Source organism: Symphalangus syndactylus, chromosome 2 (genome assembly GCF_028878055.3).
Source record: "Symphalangus syndactylus isolate Jambi chromosome 2, NHGRI_mSymSyn1-v2.1_pri, whole genome shotgun sequence".
NCBI lineage: Eukaryota > Metazoa > Chordata > Mammalia > Primates > Hylobatidae > Symphalangus > Symphalangus syndactylus.
Window position 1 is genome coordinate 26,288,731 of NC_072424.2, and position 19,516 is coordinate 26,308,246.

Below are 19,516 nucleotides of genomic sequence, written 5' to 3' on the forward strand. Positions count from 1 at the left end.
TAAAAACAGCTTAATCCTTTGGTGGCTGGCTTTTAAGATTTCTAAGATAGAATCAGAGTAGCTTTCACATTAGGGCTAATTTTGCCCCACTACTGAAGTAAAACCATTTGAGTTGTGAATTATGAGGTTTTCCAGTCTGGGTGCCAGGATCAGGCACTATTTCTGGTCCTGTATGATCACTGGGTAACTTTCTACTCTGCCTTGTGGGACCAGAATTAATTTCCTACCCTGTGCAAGCTTTAGTAATTGCTCTCTCTTTTCTTCATACATGATTATTTCCTGCCCTTAGGTAGCTTCCTCACACACATGCTCTAATCAGCGGAAGACTGGAGTGAGATGTGTTGTAGATCTCCACAGCTCCTTCTTTCTCTGTGTAGCTTTCTCCTTTCTGATATACAACTCACAGTTCCAGCTGCTTTGGCCTCCCTGCTCTCCCAGGGAGGAGAGGGCTCACCTCATTTGTTTTCCCGCCTCAAGGACCACTGTCCAGCACAACGTTTAAAAGGCATTGTCTTATAAACGCCTGTTTGTTTTTGTTTTTAGTTGTTTTAGGCAGGAGAGTAAATTCAGTCCTGTTGCTCCATCTTAGCTGGCTAGACTGGACTGCTATAAATTACTGTGGCTCACTTCATAAAACAGATTGCCAAGGGTGTCACCTATTTCCAAAGCAATTCTTGTTAAGTAACATGAAACACCTGACATTGCAATGCACATCAGCTCCACAGTAACAATTGTGCAACAGGCATTACTGAAGAGTTGCCTACAAATGAATTTTATGTAAGATGATCCATTTTTCCCTTTGGCTTACATTTTAAAACTCCTGTGGTATTCTCTGTAGTGAATTTGTTGTTACTTTCTCTTTAGTAGTGACTTCAAACCCTAAGACTTTCCCTTATTTTTTCCCCTCTTTCTTTTTTTCCTTGTCATGGGCCAATAACCTGTACACAAAATTTCATAATGTTTTGGGATTAAAATTCATCTTCCTCTAGTCAACATAAAGTGCTTGAGTATTTAAGTGTGTGCTTATTGCTAAGATTATGTGTGTGGGTTGTATAAAGACAGAGTCTTTGACCTCAAGAAGCTCATTTTCTTAAAAAATATGAATATCAACTCCCATTGTTTTTGATTATTTCAAAAGAGGAGAACATTTGCATTTTGGGGTGGATTTATACACAGAGGCACAAGAAAGTTCGAGATTTATACACAGAGGCATGAAAAATTCAAGAGAAGGATTTTTTTTTTATTGTTCCTTAGCCCCAATAAGTACTGAGTGCTTACTATACAACAAGAGACTTTGGTGTTAACTAAGAGACTAAGGCAAGTCACTGACATAATGTGTTTGTCATCATCTAGAAGACTTGACAGAAATTGAGAAAGATCCAAGGTGTGGTATTGTAGTACATATTTGAGATATCACAGGAGAGTGTGGTTATTGAGGGCTGGAGAGATTAGGGAAGGCCTGAAGAACTAGTTCAGGAAGGAACCGTAGAGTTTCAGGGAGAACAGTATGAGCAGAATTAAGAGGATGAGTGCCCATGGCTTGTCTAAGAACAATCAGAGAGGAAGTAAAAGGCTTCTGCTGGAGAAGAGGGAATAGCAGAGGCCTCTCTGCGGAGGCCTTATTATGTTCCAGGCTCAGGCATTTGTCCTATGGGGGGCTGTAGATGATTTTTTTCCAGGTGGATATGCACGAAGATTTGTATTGAATAGGGGATTAGAATTAGTGAGTGTAGGAGGGACAAGGACTGGCGGCAGAGGCTTGAGGGAAGGGCATATGAATTAATCATCTTTGTATTCCCAGATCCTAGTTCATACTTTATGTCTGTTGCTTGAGTGCATGTAAAAGTTTATTTATTATTTTTTGAGACAGGGTCTCGTTGTTGCCCAGGCTGGAGTGCAGTGGTGTAATTTTGGCTGACCGCAACCCCCTGCCTACCAGACTCCAGCAATCCTCCCACCTCAGCCTCTTGAGCAGCTGGGAGTATAGATGTGTGCCACCACCCCGTGGATAAAAAAGGTTATCTTTTTCCTTCTAAATTGCTGATGCTCTTGATAATCATTGGCCTTGTCAATGGCATGACAAGTATTGTTTAGAACTTCATGGTCGGTGTTATTTTGTTCCAAGGGCTAAAGGTAGGCCAACTTGAACTCAGACTACTTCATTTTTTAAAAATTATATTTTAAATTAACTAAATAGTTGCATATATTTAGGGGGTACAAATCGATGTTATGACTTATGAATACAATGTGGAATAATTGAATCAAGCTAATTGACATATCCACCTCAAATACTTCTCAGTTTTCATGGTGAGAACTTTTGAAATGTACTCTTAGCGATTTTGAACGGTATAATACATTATTATTTACTATATTCACCATGCTTTGCAACATATAATCCGACGGGGGAAAAAAGCCCTTATTTCTCCTAACTGAGGCCTTTTATCCTACAAGCCTTATTTGCTTCTTTTCATATCTCATTCTCCTCCTTAAAGGAAAAGGCACTCAGCCACTTTTGTAGAAATCACACAACATGGCCATTTGCAATCCCTGCCTCTCCCATTTGTAGTAAATCCTACACAGTCTTACAGATCTCATAAAAAGTCAGACCACACACATAACCTGATAGCCCACGCGCACATTCCCAACAGAGCCTGGAAGAGGGACAAGCTCCCGGATAAGCTGAATTCACACAAAGCAGAATGAGGTACCCACACACACTCACACACGCATGGCCTAGGCAGTGTAACCATCTGTCCAGGCGCTCACACACTATCTTTAGCCACACACAGGCACGCACACTCGTGTACACACATTCCACTCTCGGATCCACTCACGCTCCCTGAGGCCCGCAGGCCGGGCCCCGCCCCCGGCGCTGGCTCGCCGGCGGCCCTGCGTCAATCCCACGCGCCGGTTGTGTCATCACGGTGCGCCATTGCAGCAAGCATTGGCAGGGACTTGAAGTGCGGGCTGCTGCAGCAGCCGAAGCCGGAGCTGCTAGGGTGCGAACTGCGAGGGCAGGTGTGGGCTGCGGGAGGCTGCCCGGGCCGGGAGCGCCGGGACAAGTGCGTGGAGCTGGTGCGACTCCTGCAAGTTGCTGGGGCAGTCGTGTCCCCTTCTCCCCGACCCCCGAGCTCCAGGCTTCTCCCTGAGAAATGGATCGGTCTCGTGCAGGGGTGGGGGTCAGGATTCATCTCTCCTGGGGAGACTGGGCTGGGGCATGGGTTCCCCTGGGTTGGAAGGAGTCCTTATGGACTCAGTCCCCTAAGCATCTGCACGCGCGGAGGCGCCGCCAGCCAGCCCGCCTGGGTCCCTAGGGGACATTGAGGCAGCAAGGGGTACTCTGAGAGCAGCCGGTATGCTGGAGATAATTAATGACAGCGTTACCATTGATTGTACTGAGCGCTCACTGTGTGTTACACACTGTGGTAGACCCTTTGTTTATATTATTCCGTCCTCTCAGCAACCCAGGAGGTAAGAGCTATCATTCTGCCCATTTTCCAGATGGGAAAACTAAGGCATAGAAGTTAACCGGCTTATGGTAATAAAAAATCACACAGATGGTAAGCAGTGGAAGATTTAAACCTCAGAGCTGGTCTTCCAGCCTCTGTCCTTTTCAGATCCTCTAGTCAGCTTCCCTCAGCGCATGCTGGCTGGTGCCTCTGGGATATTGCTTCTTTATTACTCCTTGACCTAGAGCGAACTGTGCGGAGGGAGGAAGTGCAAAACGTGGACCCCCTATTGGCACAAGCGAGCCTCTTTGTCCTCTCCTCATCCCCTCTTCACTTCGTTTTCTCAGGCAGCAGCGGCTCCCCTGTTGTATGGACATTCTGCACCCGAAACTGATAGCTGAGTCCTGAAGTTTTATGTTATGAAATAGAAGAACTTTCATCCCAGGTGCATTGGTTTATTCTCTCCCCTAGCTTGTTAGATTGTACTTATGTTTAAATTGTTAAGGACATAGATGGTTATGCCGAGAATAACAGTGACTGTAGCAAACCTATGTGGGGATTGTAAAGAAATTGGAATATGCCTTCCAAAGGAACACTGTTAATCTAGACATGACCTTTCAGGATTTTAAAGGAATAATTTTAGGCCAGGTGAGAAACAGCCAAAAGCAAAAATAATGTGAGGCTAGAGATTATGTTTGAAAGTTTTTATATTTTGGGTTAATATCTATTCTGGGAGTTTACTCTTAGTGAACCTTTTTCCTTAGGGTAGAAAAAAGCTTATCGAAAAGGATGAAAACTTATACATCGGATATTTCAAAATAGTGTGCTTTTCTTTCAGAGCTTTGTAGCTTTGTATTACCTTTGTATTAAAAGTGAAAATGTTTCTTTTAGGACATCACAAGAAAGTTAAGATCTTAATTCAATTTAAGTAGGGGAACTTAAGGGATGCCCTAATTGCCTTAATTGAATAAACATGCCTTCCTTCTGCCAGGAACTATTCAATTAACAAAAATGAAATAAAAATAAGCTCTTACTTTCATTTGCAAATGACTATTCATAGCTATTTTATTTGGATACAATTCATAGCTATTTTGTTTGGATACTATTTTGTTTGCATACTATATTTTGTTTGGATACTATTCATAGCTATTTTGTTTGGATACAAAGGATACAGTGTTGTATCCTTATATATTCAGGAAGTCTTAGAATACAAATGCTGATTTTTTTTTTTTTCTAGTCAGGGCAGCCTAACTGTGTTCATATAAACACATCAAGGTCAGTTTTTACCTTGTGACTCAACATGATAGAAGTCTGTCAGTTCATTTGATATCCCATTATGGAGCAAAGTAATGTAGAAATCAGAATTTTGAGTTCTGGTATTTACTCTCTCGATTCCTTGTTAATTTAAATGGTACCTATTTTTTATAGCACATGATTTGGGAATTACACTTTGTGACATGGATGAATCTGCACTGACCCTTGGTACAATAGATGTTTCTTATCTGCCAAATTCATCAGAATACAGTGTTGGTCGATGTAAGCACACAAGTGAGGAATGGGTAAGTTTAGGATAAGAGTTAAAAGCATTCAGCCTAAAAATGTTCATTTCAGTGATGTTTGTGAAGGTGCAAATACTGGCAGCAACATAATATCACGTCAAGATTAATAGCTACAGAAACTGGTATGTTTATGAAGCCTAATAAAAAATTCTATGGCATTATATTGGGAAGAAAAAATGGTTAGAAAATTTATGTACACTGATTATGTTAGAAAATGAAATAATCATTTTGCATAGGAAAAAAACCCTAGTAGTAGTTTTGGGTCAGGTAAGAAGTTTTTTTTTTCTTTCTTTTCTCTTGGTGTGTACTTTCCATGAGTTATACTTGAAAAGCATGAATTTTATAATAGAAGTAAACTTTAAAAAATTAGGAACTTATAGTATGAATTCAATCCAAAAGGCATACATTTTCTTGGATTTTTTTCCTATTTCAGTATAACACGACGTATTTTAAATATTATCTTAATTGTCTTTATATAAAAAATAGTGGGTTTTTTTTTTTTTTTTTTGCTTAATTTTGAGCATGTTGTATCTGTATAATAGAGATTTGAGCAACTGAGCTCAAAGTTAAGCATTTTTAGAATAAAAGAGCGAGGCTTGACCCTAATTGAACAGTATAGCTATAATTTAAATTCTGGTCTTTAAGTTGCCTTGATAAGATAAAGGAATGTTATATAAGTTTACCTGTTTTTTATTTAAAGTAAAAACTTGCTCACTATGTAAGGCCTTTATAGTTCTGTAGTGGGACTGTGTGATTTAAAAGGGGGTAAGGTGAATTGTTAGACTAGAGATCCAGGAGTCTGAATTGATTTATCTAGCTGTCAGAAGTCTGTTTGACCTTCTACAATTTAGTTCTTAAATTTTTGAATACTGCCTTCAGTGTGTAGCTATTACTATCCTTGGGTGCTCAGCTTTTGCTTATGTGGTAAGCTTTTATCCAAGTGTTGATCATGGAGGGAGTACTTAAATGAAAATCACCCAGAATATGCCGTAAGTTTTTCTTCTGTCCAAAATACTTTAGATTTTGAGATCAAGTAGACGAGTGTTCTCTTGCCATTTAGACACTATATTTTTTTCTTATGATTTGTCAGGGTGAGTGTGGCTTTAGACCTACCGTCTTCAGATCTGCAACTTTAAAATGGAAAGAAAGCCTAATGAGTCGGAAAAGGCCATTTGTTGGAAGATGTTGTTACTCCTGCACTCCCCAGAGCTGGGTAAGGACTTTACTGCTTATTGACCGTAATACTCAGCATAAAATATGATTTCCAACTTTGTAGTAGGCGGTCTTATTGGACTAAATTCACTTTCAGAACAGAGACCCATGTTTATGAACCAAATATTTCAAGTAAAGATGTTGATACATTTTTTCTTTCCATTCATTTATTCAGTAAATATTGGTCCCATAATTGATACTAGGTAACAATCTAGTTCTTTTGAGGTTTTAGTAGGATTTTCAGGGGGAGAGTAGATCTTATTTTCGGTTAAGTCTTCAAAGAAGTTAGTGGGAACCTTCATGAACTTTTAGGTGTTGAACTTTAGCACTTAACATTAAAATCCTAGCAAGATAAGAAAGAGATAATGGGACAGAATAAGAAGTTAAAGCTGTGACTTTGCTCGGAGTCTTTGCTAATGGAAGGTGTCTGTTGACTTTGTGATAGTGAAAGATTGTCACTACAATGTTAGAATGAAGATGTAAGAGAGTGTATATGGGTTTGTTGTTTGTATTTTGGTGAAAAAACAAGCCATGCAATATCTTTTGCATTACAGTGTAGTCTTTGAGAAGAGCCAAGTGTGTGAGAGGTATATTTTTGGTGATAGTTGAAGAGAAGGACAAATTAGCACAGGAACATAGAATTTCATGTAGTTGTGTTTGAAGGCAGCAGAATTGCCTTTTAAAAGTCATATCTGAATGTTAAGCTCTCTCTGGGATCCAGTTATTAGGATGAAGAAATTCTGCCATTTAAGCGCCTGCCATTTATAGAGGTGGCTTATAACTTTTGAGACTAGGTAATTGTGCTGTGTGAATTTTCTACTCAAGGTTGGTTTGGCAGAAAGTAGAATTCTGAGTCTGGTATAAAGGGGTTTACTAACATGGGAGAGATTTGTGTGGAACCCAAGCAGTTTATGTTAAATGTTCAGATCTGCTGAAGAATGTCTTGTTATAAATATTGCTTCTTTTAAACCACAAGTACCTTGTTGCAAGAATTTGGTAGAATTCAAGGATCACAGAAATTTCTAGCCTAGGAGTAAAGCTAGTTCAGATTAATAGGCCACTTGAAATCAAGATTTAAACAGAATGTCATTTTCTTTCTAGATCTGACATCTAGTCTAATTCTAATTTTGAATACTTAATAACTACAATGTGTTCTTAAGTCAGAGGGTATAGGAAATAATTTGGTAGTGGTGATGGTTTGGAGTAAGGGTAGATAGTACAACAGACAATTGATTTTTGCCCTACTATAGTACCTGATGGAGTTGAACTTGATCTTGAATTACTTCCATGACATGATCATTTAAAATAATTTGTTTAAAAATATTTTATTCGTAACTGTATGATATTTGCTATCTTTTCTCTGAAATCCTATTTTCCTTTTCTCTAAAGAGATTCCACTTAAGTAGTTTTATATTTGCTGAGGGAACATTGTGCTTTTTCAGCATTGAAGTGTGGAACAGTTACCTTTTTGCCCATATTGATAAAGCTGTAGACTATCTTTTCAGCAAAGCTATCTCTGGAGTATCTTTCAAGATCACATGTAAAGAGGGTGACCAGTAGACATACGATTTCTCATTAAATGGACAGTTATTTAGGGGTAATAGAAAGACCATACTCTTTAGATAAAGACATAAGATTGAATCCTAAACCTCTGCCAGTCTTAGTTTCTCACCTAGAAAATGGTGATAACTCTTATGTGTCAGGGATTTTGGGAGATTTGGTAAGCAACAATAACTGCATGGTACTTAGCATGGTCTTTGTATTTTGGGAAAACTGAAATCTCTGACAGTCTTGTAGCTTCACTTCTTTCAGGGTGGAGATGAGGAGTCAAGCAGCAAGGGGTACTATTTCCTTTGGTTTTAAGGTGGTTTGTTTGTTTTTTGTTTTTTGTTTTTTTTGAGATGGAGCCTTGCTTTGTCGCCCAGGCTGGAGTACAATGGCATCGTGTTGGCTCACTGCAACCTCTGTCTCTTAGGTTCAAGCAATTCTCCTGCCTCAGCCTCCCAAGTAGCTGAGATTGCAGGCACCGACCACCACACCCAGCTAATTTTTGGTAGAGACGGAGTTTCACCATGTTGGCCAGGCTGCTCTCAAACTAATGACTTCAGGTGATCTGCCCGCCTCGGCCTCCCAAAGTGCTGAAATTACAGGCGTAAGCCATCACGCCTGGCTAGTTTTAAGATTTTAAAGATGAATTTTGAGTTTATGACATTCTTTGAAAGCTAAAAAATACTTTTCAATAAAACTTTTTTCTTCACTTAGATTTTTGAGGCAATATCTATTTTTATGCTTCATATTAAAGTCATCAAGAATTCATAATGAGAGCTCTTCACTGTCAATCTAGTTGTGTATTTATGTCTACATTTACTTTGTTTTATATAGGACAAATTTTTCAACCCCAGTATCCCGTCTTTGGGTTTGCGGAATGTTATTTATATCAATGAAACTCACACAAGGTAAAAAGAAATTTCTTATGTTTTTAATACATCTCAAAAGAAAAACTTCATAATAATCAGTTAACACACTTTAAGCTGAATTGCTTTGCATTACTGAGAGTTAACAGAATATGAGTTTCTGACACAAGAGAGATTATCTGAAAATTGCAAGCGGTATAGCCACAGAGAGAACTATTTCTGTTACCACTTGTGTACTTACAGATATTTTCAGGGGAGTGTAGATGTCACTTAGAATGTTCTTTGACTTATATTGATTTTGCATATGAAGTATGCCAAAATGTGGGAAATATTTGTCTGAGAAGACCGGTAGGTTTGAATCTCTTATGATTTATTATGACTATTTAATACTTAAAAAAAAAGTATAAATTATTGAAATCTGCACAATCTGTAGGGTGTTAAAAGACATTTTCTCTACTGAGCAAATGTTGTTTGAGTTACTATTTACCCAAGACTTTACTTAGAATTCTTACGGTTTCTAGGCATATGGGGATAGGCTTATAAGCACCAGTGTGAGAGAAAAGGGTCTTTGTTTTATCTGACTCTAGGCCAGGGGACAGGGAAGGAGGGCCGAAAGGTTATGTGAATGTCTGTGAGGCAAGAGAATCAGTAACCAAATGCTAGCAGTCCTTGTAATTCTAAAAATAGATACCTGGAGTAGGCAGGCAGATAGGCTCAGATGAGAAATACTTGAAATTCTATGAAAATTAGTGCAAGAAATCAACTACTTGAAGCCCTTATGATATTACTTCTCATAATGTGATGATTAGATCACATATGAGAATGATAATACTTGCATATATAGTAAACTTTTAAAAACAGAACTTAAGTCTAAGTACATGAGCAGATCATTCCCAGGCTGCCGGTCTCTCTCTCTCTATTTTAAATTTACATTTACATTTAAATTTAAAAAAGAGGGGAGAGACTTTGGTCCGTTGAATTTTTTTTGATAAGATGATAAGATCCTAAGAAAAGGGATCTCATAGAGTCTTCCTTATGTAAGTAGATATTTTATAGATAGAGCCAAGAGGTTTGTTTCTTGCCCTCAATTAGAGACAGTTGAGGAAAATTGCATTTGCCATGATGACTAGGCAGAATGAAACTATTCCGTGAAATAAGCTGCATGTTCAGCTATTTAGTTCTGTGTATTCTATGAAGCAAAGCCTAAAACATTTTACACATTCACCTACAGAGGCACACACTCTGTCACTGTCACACTCATGCACATGTGCACACACACAATGCTTTCAGTCAGTTGCAAAGGGATTTCATAGAGAGCCTGGACTTTGTACATACCGATAATATTTCTGAAAATGTTGGCTGAAGGAAGAGTTTAGGATTAACGTTTAATATATTGGGCCAAATTTTTGGAAGATTTAGACAAAGGAAAGGAGGAAGAAAAAGAGAATGGCAGGAAGGAGAGGTGAAGAAATAAGTCATTCATAAACAGTTCTCTTTCAAGTTACTTTTTCTCAATTGAGGGTATTCTAGGTCTTTTCAGAGTTACTGAATTGATCATGATAATGCGATATCATGTAATCATTACAAATGTTTTCAAGTTATTACATAATGAAAGCTTGTAGCATTCTTATTCTGAAACTCATCTCTCCATCATCCCATCTAAACACCACATAGTCATTTGTAACTGACAGGAATATGTTCTGTCCCTCAGGTGTATTTAAAATGTGAAGGGGAAAAAAAGTGAGAAATTCTGGCTTCGTTAGCCTAGAGTACAAATATTTAGATCATGCTTGACTTCTTTCAACTGATCAGCCTTGTCAATTCAATTAGAGAGTCAGTGATTATCTTAGGAAAAAACAAACAAAAACTATAACAAAAAAAATTAGCCTTTGATCATAGGAAAAGACTTCCAAATTTATCTTTTTATAGCCCATAGCTATAATTATAAGCTGTATGGTTTATCAGAATAGATATAGCTTATATATAGCATTAAACATTTTTGCCTTTTTAATAGTATTAATAAAGCCAGATGTTCTTATTTCTTTTGTTTTCATATTAGGGTTATTCAGCACAGTAACACTATTCAAACATTAATACACAAATTCCAAGTTTCAGTTTTAGCTGAGAGTACGTGAATAAAATTGGCTGCACAACATTCTGAACTACTAAGGAGAATTTGCTGTGGGAGAACCCTAAATCTCAGAAATAGATGACATTAGGCTTTGTTTTTATGGGCGGAAAATTAGTTTATGATTTAAGCAACTTGTTTTAGGGGTACCTCTAATACTTCTCTGCTAAATCATTTTCACAGACACCGGGGATGGCTTGCAAGACGCCTTTCTTATGTTCTTTTTATTCAAGAGCGAGATGTGCATAAGGGCATGTTTGCCACTAATGTGACTGAAAATGTGCTGAACAGCAGTAGGTAAGGGCGGGGCACAGGTGTAAAGGTGGGAAGAGGCAGGGAGGGGCGGTAGGAGTGGGAGGGGGAAGTAATTCTTAGTAACCTTTAGTTTCTCTAGGACTGTGTCTCAAGAAGTGTTCACATTTCCAAACATTAAATGTTAAGCTCCAAAGGAAACTAAAGAAAGGCAGGAGAACAGATGCTTTGGTGACAGTGCCATGTGGGAATAGCAGCCTTGTTTTATGGATTAATAATTGAATGGGTTTCTAAAACCTGAAAGGCAAGTAGGAGTTCAGAGATGCACATATTTCCAGAGTTCTCTGCTTTCTGTAATAACAGTGTTGGAGACATTGTATTTCCTATTTTATAGCTGAAAGAGAATTGAGTTTGATATTTTTGCCAGTTACTGAGTATCTAGGTACAAATTCTTGTACTAGAAAGTCATTGTTAGAAATCTTAATAGAATGAATTGCTGCCTTTGCTCTTACAGGAGCTTGCTTACAATAGGAAAGACTGACTGGAACTCAGGTAGAATGGGGAAATAAATATTCTAGAGTATGGGAGTTTGAGTGAAGGTGTTCCAAACTCCCATACTCCAGAATATTGATTCTAGAGTACTGGCCTCATTGGCGTGGCCAGTTTTAGAGATCTACCTGGATTTGGGGAGCAGGAGACCAGGGTGAATTAAAAGGCTGCTTTGAATTCATAAGTGTCACCTGTAGACCCTTCATTATGTTTGTTAAGGCCTGAACAATGCTGGCACATAATATGTACTCCAGAAATATTTCTCGAATGGATGAGTGAGTAGTTGATAATGGAGGTGCATCAGTCATGGTAATGACTTATAGAAACATTCCTGGCCAGAATGCAATGAATGCTTTTTAGGGAATAGACTTGGGGGGCATCAGTGTCCTGTGGTATTGGTCTTTTTGTATTAGTAAATTATGGAGCTACGTGGAATTTTGCTGTACTTCACTAGTTCAAAATCAGCACCAGTAGGGTAAAACACAATTATTTGAAGCTCTTAGATTATTATATATTCTGTTTTCTTGTTAAAACCTTCAAGTACGTTTATTTCATCTAGATGTTTTGACTAGTAACTGGGATGTTAGAAGTGGTTTAAGGAGGTTGAACCTCATGCTTTCTCCCCTAAGTCAGCTGGAAGATTTATGAAACTGGATTAAGTGTTTCCTTTTATCTCACTGCTTATTATTCTGTGCTGTGATCTTTTGATCTTGAGCTGTGCCTTTTAAAAGTTACTGGTTTGAGTTGAAAAAAAAATTGTAAATATTTATGACCCTTTTTGTTCCCTCCCAGAGTTTTACATATAGTTTTACTAATAAAGTCACAGTACAAATTAAAAGTAAATTAAGTCTTCAAAAGAAAAATCACACATTAATTTGGTAGTAGACTTTTGGATCCCTCTGAATTATATGCCTAAAAGGATAACCTTTCTTTTTCTCGCTTCTTGTAGAGTACGATTTCGTGTCCCTCACACTTTAATGGGAACATTCAAATTCACATAGTTGTCACCCAGTAAACTTGAATTAAATTCTTGAGTCCGCTTTCCAGATTCCTCAGAGATTCATTGATTTAGGAATATAATATTCTTAATATTTAGTAGATAGCCAGAAAGAGCACTTCTAGCTTGAGCTTATTCTTTCATGTGACCACATTTTAAAGAGAACATACATTTTGTTTTGTGATTTCCAACTGCAGTTTAGAAAATACTGAATACAGAATGTAGTATAGAACCAGTTACATTGTCTCTTTTTCCATTTTCATACCAGAGTACAAGAGGCAATTGCAGAAGTGGCTGCTGAATTAAACCCTGATGGTTCTGCCCAGCAGCAATCAAAAGCCGTTAACAAAGTGAAAAAGAAAGCTAAAAGGATTCTTCAAGAAATGGTTGCCACTGTCTCACCGGCAATGATCAGGTATTAAAAGGCAAGGCAAAAAGCTTTCAATCACAGCCATGCTGGTGTGAGCAAATAAGACTGAATTATTGAACTTTCCTAGCACAGTTCTGTTTGTCCAAAAGATGTTTTAATGAATCCTGATATTAAATTAAACTCTTCTTATATTCTTATTCAGCTTTCGTGCAAAGTAGCACTGTGGTAGGCTTGAAGGTGCCTTCCTCTCTGTTAATTGATAGCAGCCAATGTATTACTACTAACTTCTGCTCACCTAGACTACTTGTGAATCAACTTTCACATATCCGAGTCATAAAAGGAGTGGTTTGTGTATGTCAGAGGGATCGTTCTGCTCACTAAATATTCATTCGCCTTGGTCATTTGCTCCTGCAGTATAAAATGTTATTAGAGTGAAATATGATTGTAGTCTATAATAAATGGATACTTCTGTAAGTAGTATATATATATATAAAGTTAGCTCTAGTTCAGCAATTCAGACATACATGCATGCATGTGTACAAACACACACAAAGTCGTTTACAAGTACTTTTAGGTTGTAGGTCCATAAATTTAGGTAGACAGAAGTAAACTGTATATGCTTGTATGTAAAAATATATGTGTGTTCATTTATGTTTTTTTTGTTTGTACTTTGTTTCAGACTGACTGGGTGGGTGCTGCTAAAACTGTTCAACAGCTTCTTTTGGAACATTCAAATTCACAAAGGTCAACTTGAGATGGTTAAAGCTGCAACTGAGGCAAGAATTTCTGTGAATCTATTACCCCATTCTCCCCTCAATTGTAGAGTGATTTTAGAGTTCTTGTGGAAATGTTTTCTTGTGTACTGTGATGTATTTCAACCCATTTGGAAGATTTCCCTCATTTGTGATAACTTCAGTAGCTGTGTATTTGGGGAGGAGAAATGGGATACAGGAGTACTTACCAGCAATATGCAGGATTCCTTTTGTAAGTTACCTTGCAACAACCCTGAAAATCTGGTAGAACAATCCCTATTTTACAGATGAAGCAATAGAGACACAGATAGATAAATAGGTTGTCTCAAGTGGCAGATAATAAGTGACTTGCCCTGGATTTCAAACCAAACCAAGCCTGACTCCAAAACCTGTGCTCTTTTTATATCAGTAGAGCTGCTTCTCAGAAAGGGTATAGGTCAACTGGAACTCTTGATTGCTCTTCTTTCCCCAACTTATTTCTGTTGTTACAGTTGCTCTTTTTTTTAGCTCAAAAAGTATTACACTGAAGGAAGTTCCTATTATTGGAAAATGTTTTTAAAGAGTGAGTCACTGATTAGCCAGTGTTTGAGTGACTAGCCAAATATGCAGTTGCAAAGTGTGATTGAGTTTTACATTTGAATTTTAAATTTGGCATTTTTCCCTTTGCTAGACAAATTTGCCGCTTCTGTTTCTACCAGTTCATAGATCCCATATTGACTATCTGCTGCTCACTTTCATTCTCTTCTGCCATAACATCAAAGCACCATACATTGCTTCAGGCAATAATCTCAACATCCCAATCTTCAGGTAAGATAAGCTGATTTTGGAATTTAAGGAATTAAAAAGATTATGTTTTGAATTTTTATTTTTTTAATTATACCTTTCGATATGTTATTGTAAAGATGACATTAGCCTTTTTTCTGTTATTATAAAAGTGATATATAGTTATTGTGTAAAATTTGGAGAGTGCAAAAATGCATTAAGACTTATCATCATTATCTATATGTTTTATATGGGATACTTGGTGAACTGTGACTACCTAAACTTTATGGGCATTATTTATCAAACAGATAAAAGGCAGTTAGAAAGGCAAGATAACAAATGACTGTACCAGGCTCAGCAGCAGGGAGTTGTGTGGCGGGGGAGGGGGCAGTGAAGTGGGAGAAGGGTTTGTGATATAAAGATAACCATACCTGTTACTTTGACCTCATAATTTAGTAGAGCTAGAACCACTTAAAAAGTACAATATCATGTGAAAGGTGTATTTTAGAGGTTTTCACCTTTTGAAAGGTTTTTTAGAGGTTTTCCTCAGTGCGTTCCATTCAGGGGAAATAGTATGTGCAAATGCGGAGAGATACAGGAGCATGGTATGGTTGTGAAGTGATGGACAGTTGGGTAAGGTGGGAATATGGGATGCATTAGGAAGGATCAGAGACTGGAGGTGGTAGCTGCGTAGGTAGTGAAAGCCAGATCAAAACAATTTCTAAGCCAAGAGATTAGAGTCTGTCCTGTACTTGAGAAATGACATGTTCAGATTCATATTTTGAAAGGTCATTCTGGATTAGAAAGAATGAAATCAATTCTGCTTCCATTAGGGTAGTTCAGGCAGAAGATAATGGAGGTTTAAATTGTAGTATTGTTTTTGGACAGGAGGGCATCGATTTAAAAAGTACTTAGTAGCTTGAATTTAAAGACCCAGTGCTAGTCCATATGGGGGCTCAATAGAGGGGGAGAGGAAGGAGCAAGATTCCCAGGTGTTTACCAACTAGGAAACTGGGTAGGTGGTAGGTCTGATCACCAACAAGGAATTGGTGAGGAACTGGTTGAGCTGGTTTGGGAAATTAAAGTTTGAAACCTGAAAGCACACAGCATCTCTAAGGTCAGCTCTGTGGATAGAGAGTGGATAAGAGGAGCATGAATTTAGAAAGAGACTGGGAGGAAAGTGGGCTGGCAGGTTGTGCAGGTGGAGCTTCACAAGATGGCCTTCATCACCTTTGTGTGCTATGTCCTCAGTATCACAGTCTAAGGAGCTCCTTCTTAATCCCTTGGTTCAGAGTTCTATAGGCTTTCAGAGTTCTGTAGCTAACCAGACTCCTGTGACCCAACTGAAGAGAAGCCATGGATTCATGCAGTCAATGATATTTATCCAGCTGTGCTTTAGACAAGAGAGAACAAAATATATAGTCCTTGCCTTCACATAGCATAATGGATAATGTAGACAGACAGCTAGCTGTAATAGTGTGTGATATGATCCTACAGCGTAGATGTGCTTTTCCAGGAATTAGAATATCTGTGTTTGCTCTCCAGGGAACCTCTCTCCAGGAACAAGGAACCTGGGAAACTGAATTAGAAAGTCATCAGGAAGTTTCTGGTGGGCACAGACTTAGAGGGAAGAGGACTATTCCACTGGGGCTCTAGAGAAGCCTTGCTTCTCTGTAATTAGAATATTTCCTTTACCCATTTCCTTCACATTTGGTTCTCAACTAGGATTTCTTGGAACTTCTTAATAAACACTGATAATTTTTCATAATCCAACTTCCCTTTCATGTACTCTATGCCAGTGATTGTGTAGCTCACCTGTCCTTTAGACACAGCAGGCTGTAGTTAACCCAGCCTGTTTTTGTGCAGCTTTCTTTTGTTACATGACAGTCTACCCATTCACAAACCACTTCTCAGGTGTTATTTTTGTGGATGGCTCATCTCATTCATTTTATTCTGCAGAGTTTTACTCTCAGAGTGATACTAAGCTTTGGCAACACCTTACTGTGGCTTCCTTCTATTTACTGTAGAGCAGTGGTCCCCAACCTTTTTTGCATCAGGGACCAGTTTCATGGAAGACAATTTCCACAGACCATGGGGGTGGGGAGGATGGTTTTGGGATGATTCAAGCATGTTACGTTTATTGTGCACTTTATTTCTATTATTATTACTTTGTGATATATAAGGAAATAATTATACAACTAACGAAGTAGAATCACGAGACGGTCCCAACTGGGGGTGATAGGAGACAGTGACAGATCATCAGGCATTAGATTCTCATAAGGAATGCACAACCTAGATCCCTCATGGGCAGATGTGCGGTTCACAATAGGATTTGCACTCCTATCCTATGAGAATCTAATGCTGCTGCTGATCTGACAGGAGGCGGAGCTCAGAGGGTAATGCAAGTGATCGGGAATGGCTGTAAATATAGATGAAGCTTTGCTTGCTTGCCTGCCACTCATCTCCTGCTGTGTGGCCCGGTTCCTAACAGGCCAGGGACCGGTATTGGTCCGTGGCCCCAGGGTTTGGGACCCCTGCTGTAGAGGATACCAAAAATATATATTAATGTTTATATTAGTATCACTCTACTTGAAAAGAATAGGAAGCTGTGAGTTTGGAAACACTGACTTAGTTTCAACTTCATATCAAAATTAGTGTTGTAGAAAGAGACATGGGGTTGGGAAAAGAATTGTTTTATGCCTGTGTATGTGCAAATGAAGCACATTTTTGTTTCATGTTTTGGAAAGATGGTTATGCTTGGGTTCAGTTGGATAAAGTTATTTTTGTCTTACAAGGACCCTCTGTAAACAATAATTATTTGAGAAAATTTCCCCCAAGGAGCTTTCGTAATGAACATCATATCCATTTTGTAGTAAACATGCCATGGGCGAATTTCAGAATGTTTAAGGGTCAGTGTCTTGAGACCCTGGGCAGGATGTTAAAATTTAGAAGTGTTCTATAATCCTCTTAAAATCTGTACTACCATTTTTACGGGTAATATGTCATGCAAACTCCTTTTGGCTTGGAACAGATGTAATAGAGATTCATTATACATAGTGATATCCCAAAGACTGAAGAATAATGTAAATGACTGAAACATGTCAATAATATGGAAAATGAAAAAAATGCCTGCATTTTTACTGTCAGCTGCTCAAACAGCACATATGGCTTGTATCCACTTGGCAAATGTTTTCAATTAACTTGGAATGTGAGTATTCTTTTTACATTTTTCTTTGTAAATAATTCATGCATTCTGAATTTATAGTACCTTGATCCATAAGCTTGGGGGCTTCTTCATACGACGAAGGCTCGATGAAACACCAGATGGACGGAAAGATGTTCTCTATAGAGCTTTGCTCCATGGGGTATGTGTGATCTCTAATTATCCTTAGGGACATTGTGTTGGTTATCACAGTGGAAGGAAAAATGGCTCTTTTGAGTTGAGATTTTTAAAAACTACCCTTTGAGTAACTGGAGTGATTATTGCTTGAGTTTGGTAATTTGTTGTTGTGTTGTTATTACCAAAATATAGCATTGGAGGAGCTGTTTTATTAGTGTGAATAAGATACTTTGTCAGTAGTGAAGTTACAGTTTTTTCTGTTTTGCTTTTAAAGATTTAATTTTTCTGAGCTCATTCTAAGTTGAGTGGTCTTGAATTCATGTTTTACTTTCTTCTTATATCCCAGCATATAGTTGAATTACTTCGACAGCAACAATTCTTGGAGATCTTCCTGGAAGGCACACGTTCTAGGAGTGGAAAAACCTCCTGTGCTCGGGCGGGACTTTTGTCAGTTGTGGTAAATACTCTGTCTACCAATGTCATACCAGACATCTTGATAATACCTGTTGGAATCTCCTATGATCGCATTATCGAAGGTCACTACAATGGCGAACAACTGGTAAGGGTACCTACACAAAAGTCATCTTTGCTTATCAAGTCTTTTAGATTTAACTTTTAGAATTTACATTTGCTTTTAGAATTAAGAATTTTTTTGGTACTCCCTATGTTTAAAGCACTGTATGAAATGTGATTGGATGGGCATGGTGAGTAGCTTTCATGCCCGATCTTTAACTTGATTGGTAGTGCTTATGTGGTGTTTCTTGAGCTTGGCAGAAGTGACCTGGTTAGATTTATCAGTGCCGACCTTGGTCATGGGATTGGGAAGTGGGAGAAGACTTGCCACCGTGTTGCCATCTGTGCTGTGGAAGGTTATCTGCGGTTTGTTCTCCCCAGGGCTTAATGAATATGTGCATATTTTAAATTGGGCTTGAAGAACTTGTGGGGTCATGTTGGCAAAAACACCTACAGATTAATTTGAGAAGTAGCAATGACTTTTTCAGTACACCTTTTTATTGAAATATAGTAGTTACAAAAGCGTATATAAATCATAAGCATGTAACTTGAATTATCACAAAGTGAATACATCTATGCAACTAGCACCCAGATCAATGAACAATATTACCAGTACCTTTGAAACCCTCCTTGTGCTTCTCCTATCATCATCCCTCAAGGATAATCATTAATTTCATTTCTTACAGACTAGGTTAGTTTTGCGGATTTTTGCACTTACATAAATTGGATAATATGTGGTCTGTACGCATCTGGTTTCCTTTGCTTAAGCAGGTGTTTGTGAGATTCATCCACATTGTTACATGTAGTCTATTCCTTTCATAGTTGTGTAGTATTCCAGTGTATGAGTATACCATAATTTATTCTACTGTTAACAAAATATTTGGCTGTAATCATTCTTGGATTTTTTTCTTGATGACCATATACATTCATTTTGTTGGGTATGTGCCTAGGAGAAGAACTGATGGGTCTTAAAAAATATGTATTTTCAGCTTTAGTAGTTACTGCCAACCACTTTATCAGAATGGTTTTACCAGCTTACCACTCCAGTCAGCAGTTAACGTTCAAGAGGAATTTAGTTTTGTTCCTATTTATTGTGGAAATTTTGGCTGAGGTACTTATTTCAAGCTTACGGCTCCAGACATGTCAGAAATTCAAGGACATCTGACAATCAAAGGCTTTAGAAATTAGGTGATAGGCTTACAAATTAAGTGATATGATC

The 19,516-nt window shown here is 38.1% G+C and overlaps 1 protein-coding gene across 6 annotated transcripts in view; it reads left to right on the forward strand.

Annotated features, from left to right (window-relative positions):
* Positions 1-19,516, forward strand: part of GPAM (glycerol-3-phosphate acyltransferase, mitochondrial) — a 64,838-nt gene that overhangs the window by 28,055 nt on the left and 17,267 nt on the right. Inside the window, exons 2-12 of one of the 6 annotated variants that reach the window (XM_063626059.1) lie at positions 1,867-2,017; positions 3,797-3,894; positions 4,878-5,008; positions 6,099-6,221; positions 8,603-8,676; positions 10,946-11,059; positions 12,829-12,975; positions 13,610-13,706; positions 14,353-14,489; positions 17,710-17,809; positions 18,131-18,343. In XM_063626059.1, the coding sequence (XP_063482129.1) occupies positions 4,907-5,008; positions 6,099-6,221; positions 8,603-8,676; positions 10,946-11,059; positions 12,829-12,975; positions 13,610-13,706; positions 14,353-14,489; positions 17,710-17,809; positions 18,131-18,343 (1,107 nt within the window). In that variant the 5' untranslated portion in view covers positions 1,867-2,017; positions 3,797-3,894; positions 4,878-4,906. Of the gene's footprint in view, positions 1-1,866; positions 2,018-2,902; positions 3,076-3,796; positions 3,895-4,686; positions 4,725-4,877; positions 5,009-6,098; positions 6,222-8,602; positions 8,677-10,945; positions 11,060-12,828; positions 12,976-13,609; positions 13,707-14,352; positions 14,490-17,709; positions 17,810-18,130; positions 18,344-19,516 lie in introns of those variants that run through there. The other 5 variants (XM_063626078.1, XM_055249260.2, XM_055249240.2 and 2 more) reach the window with 5 other exon arrangements.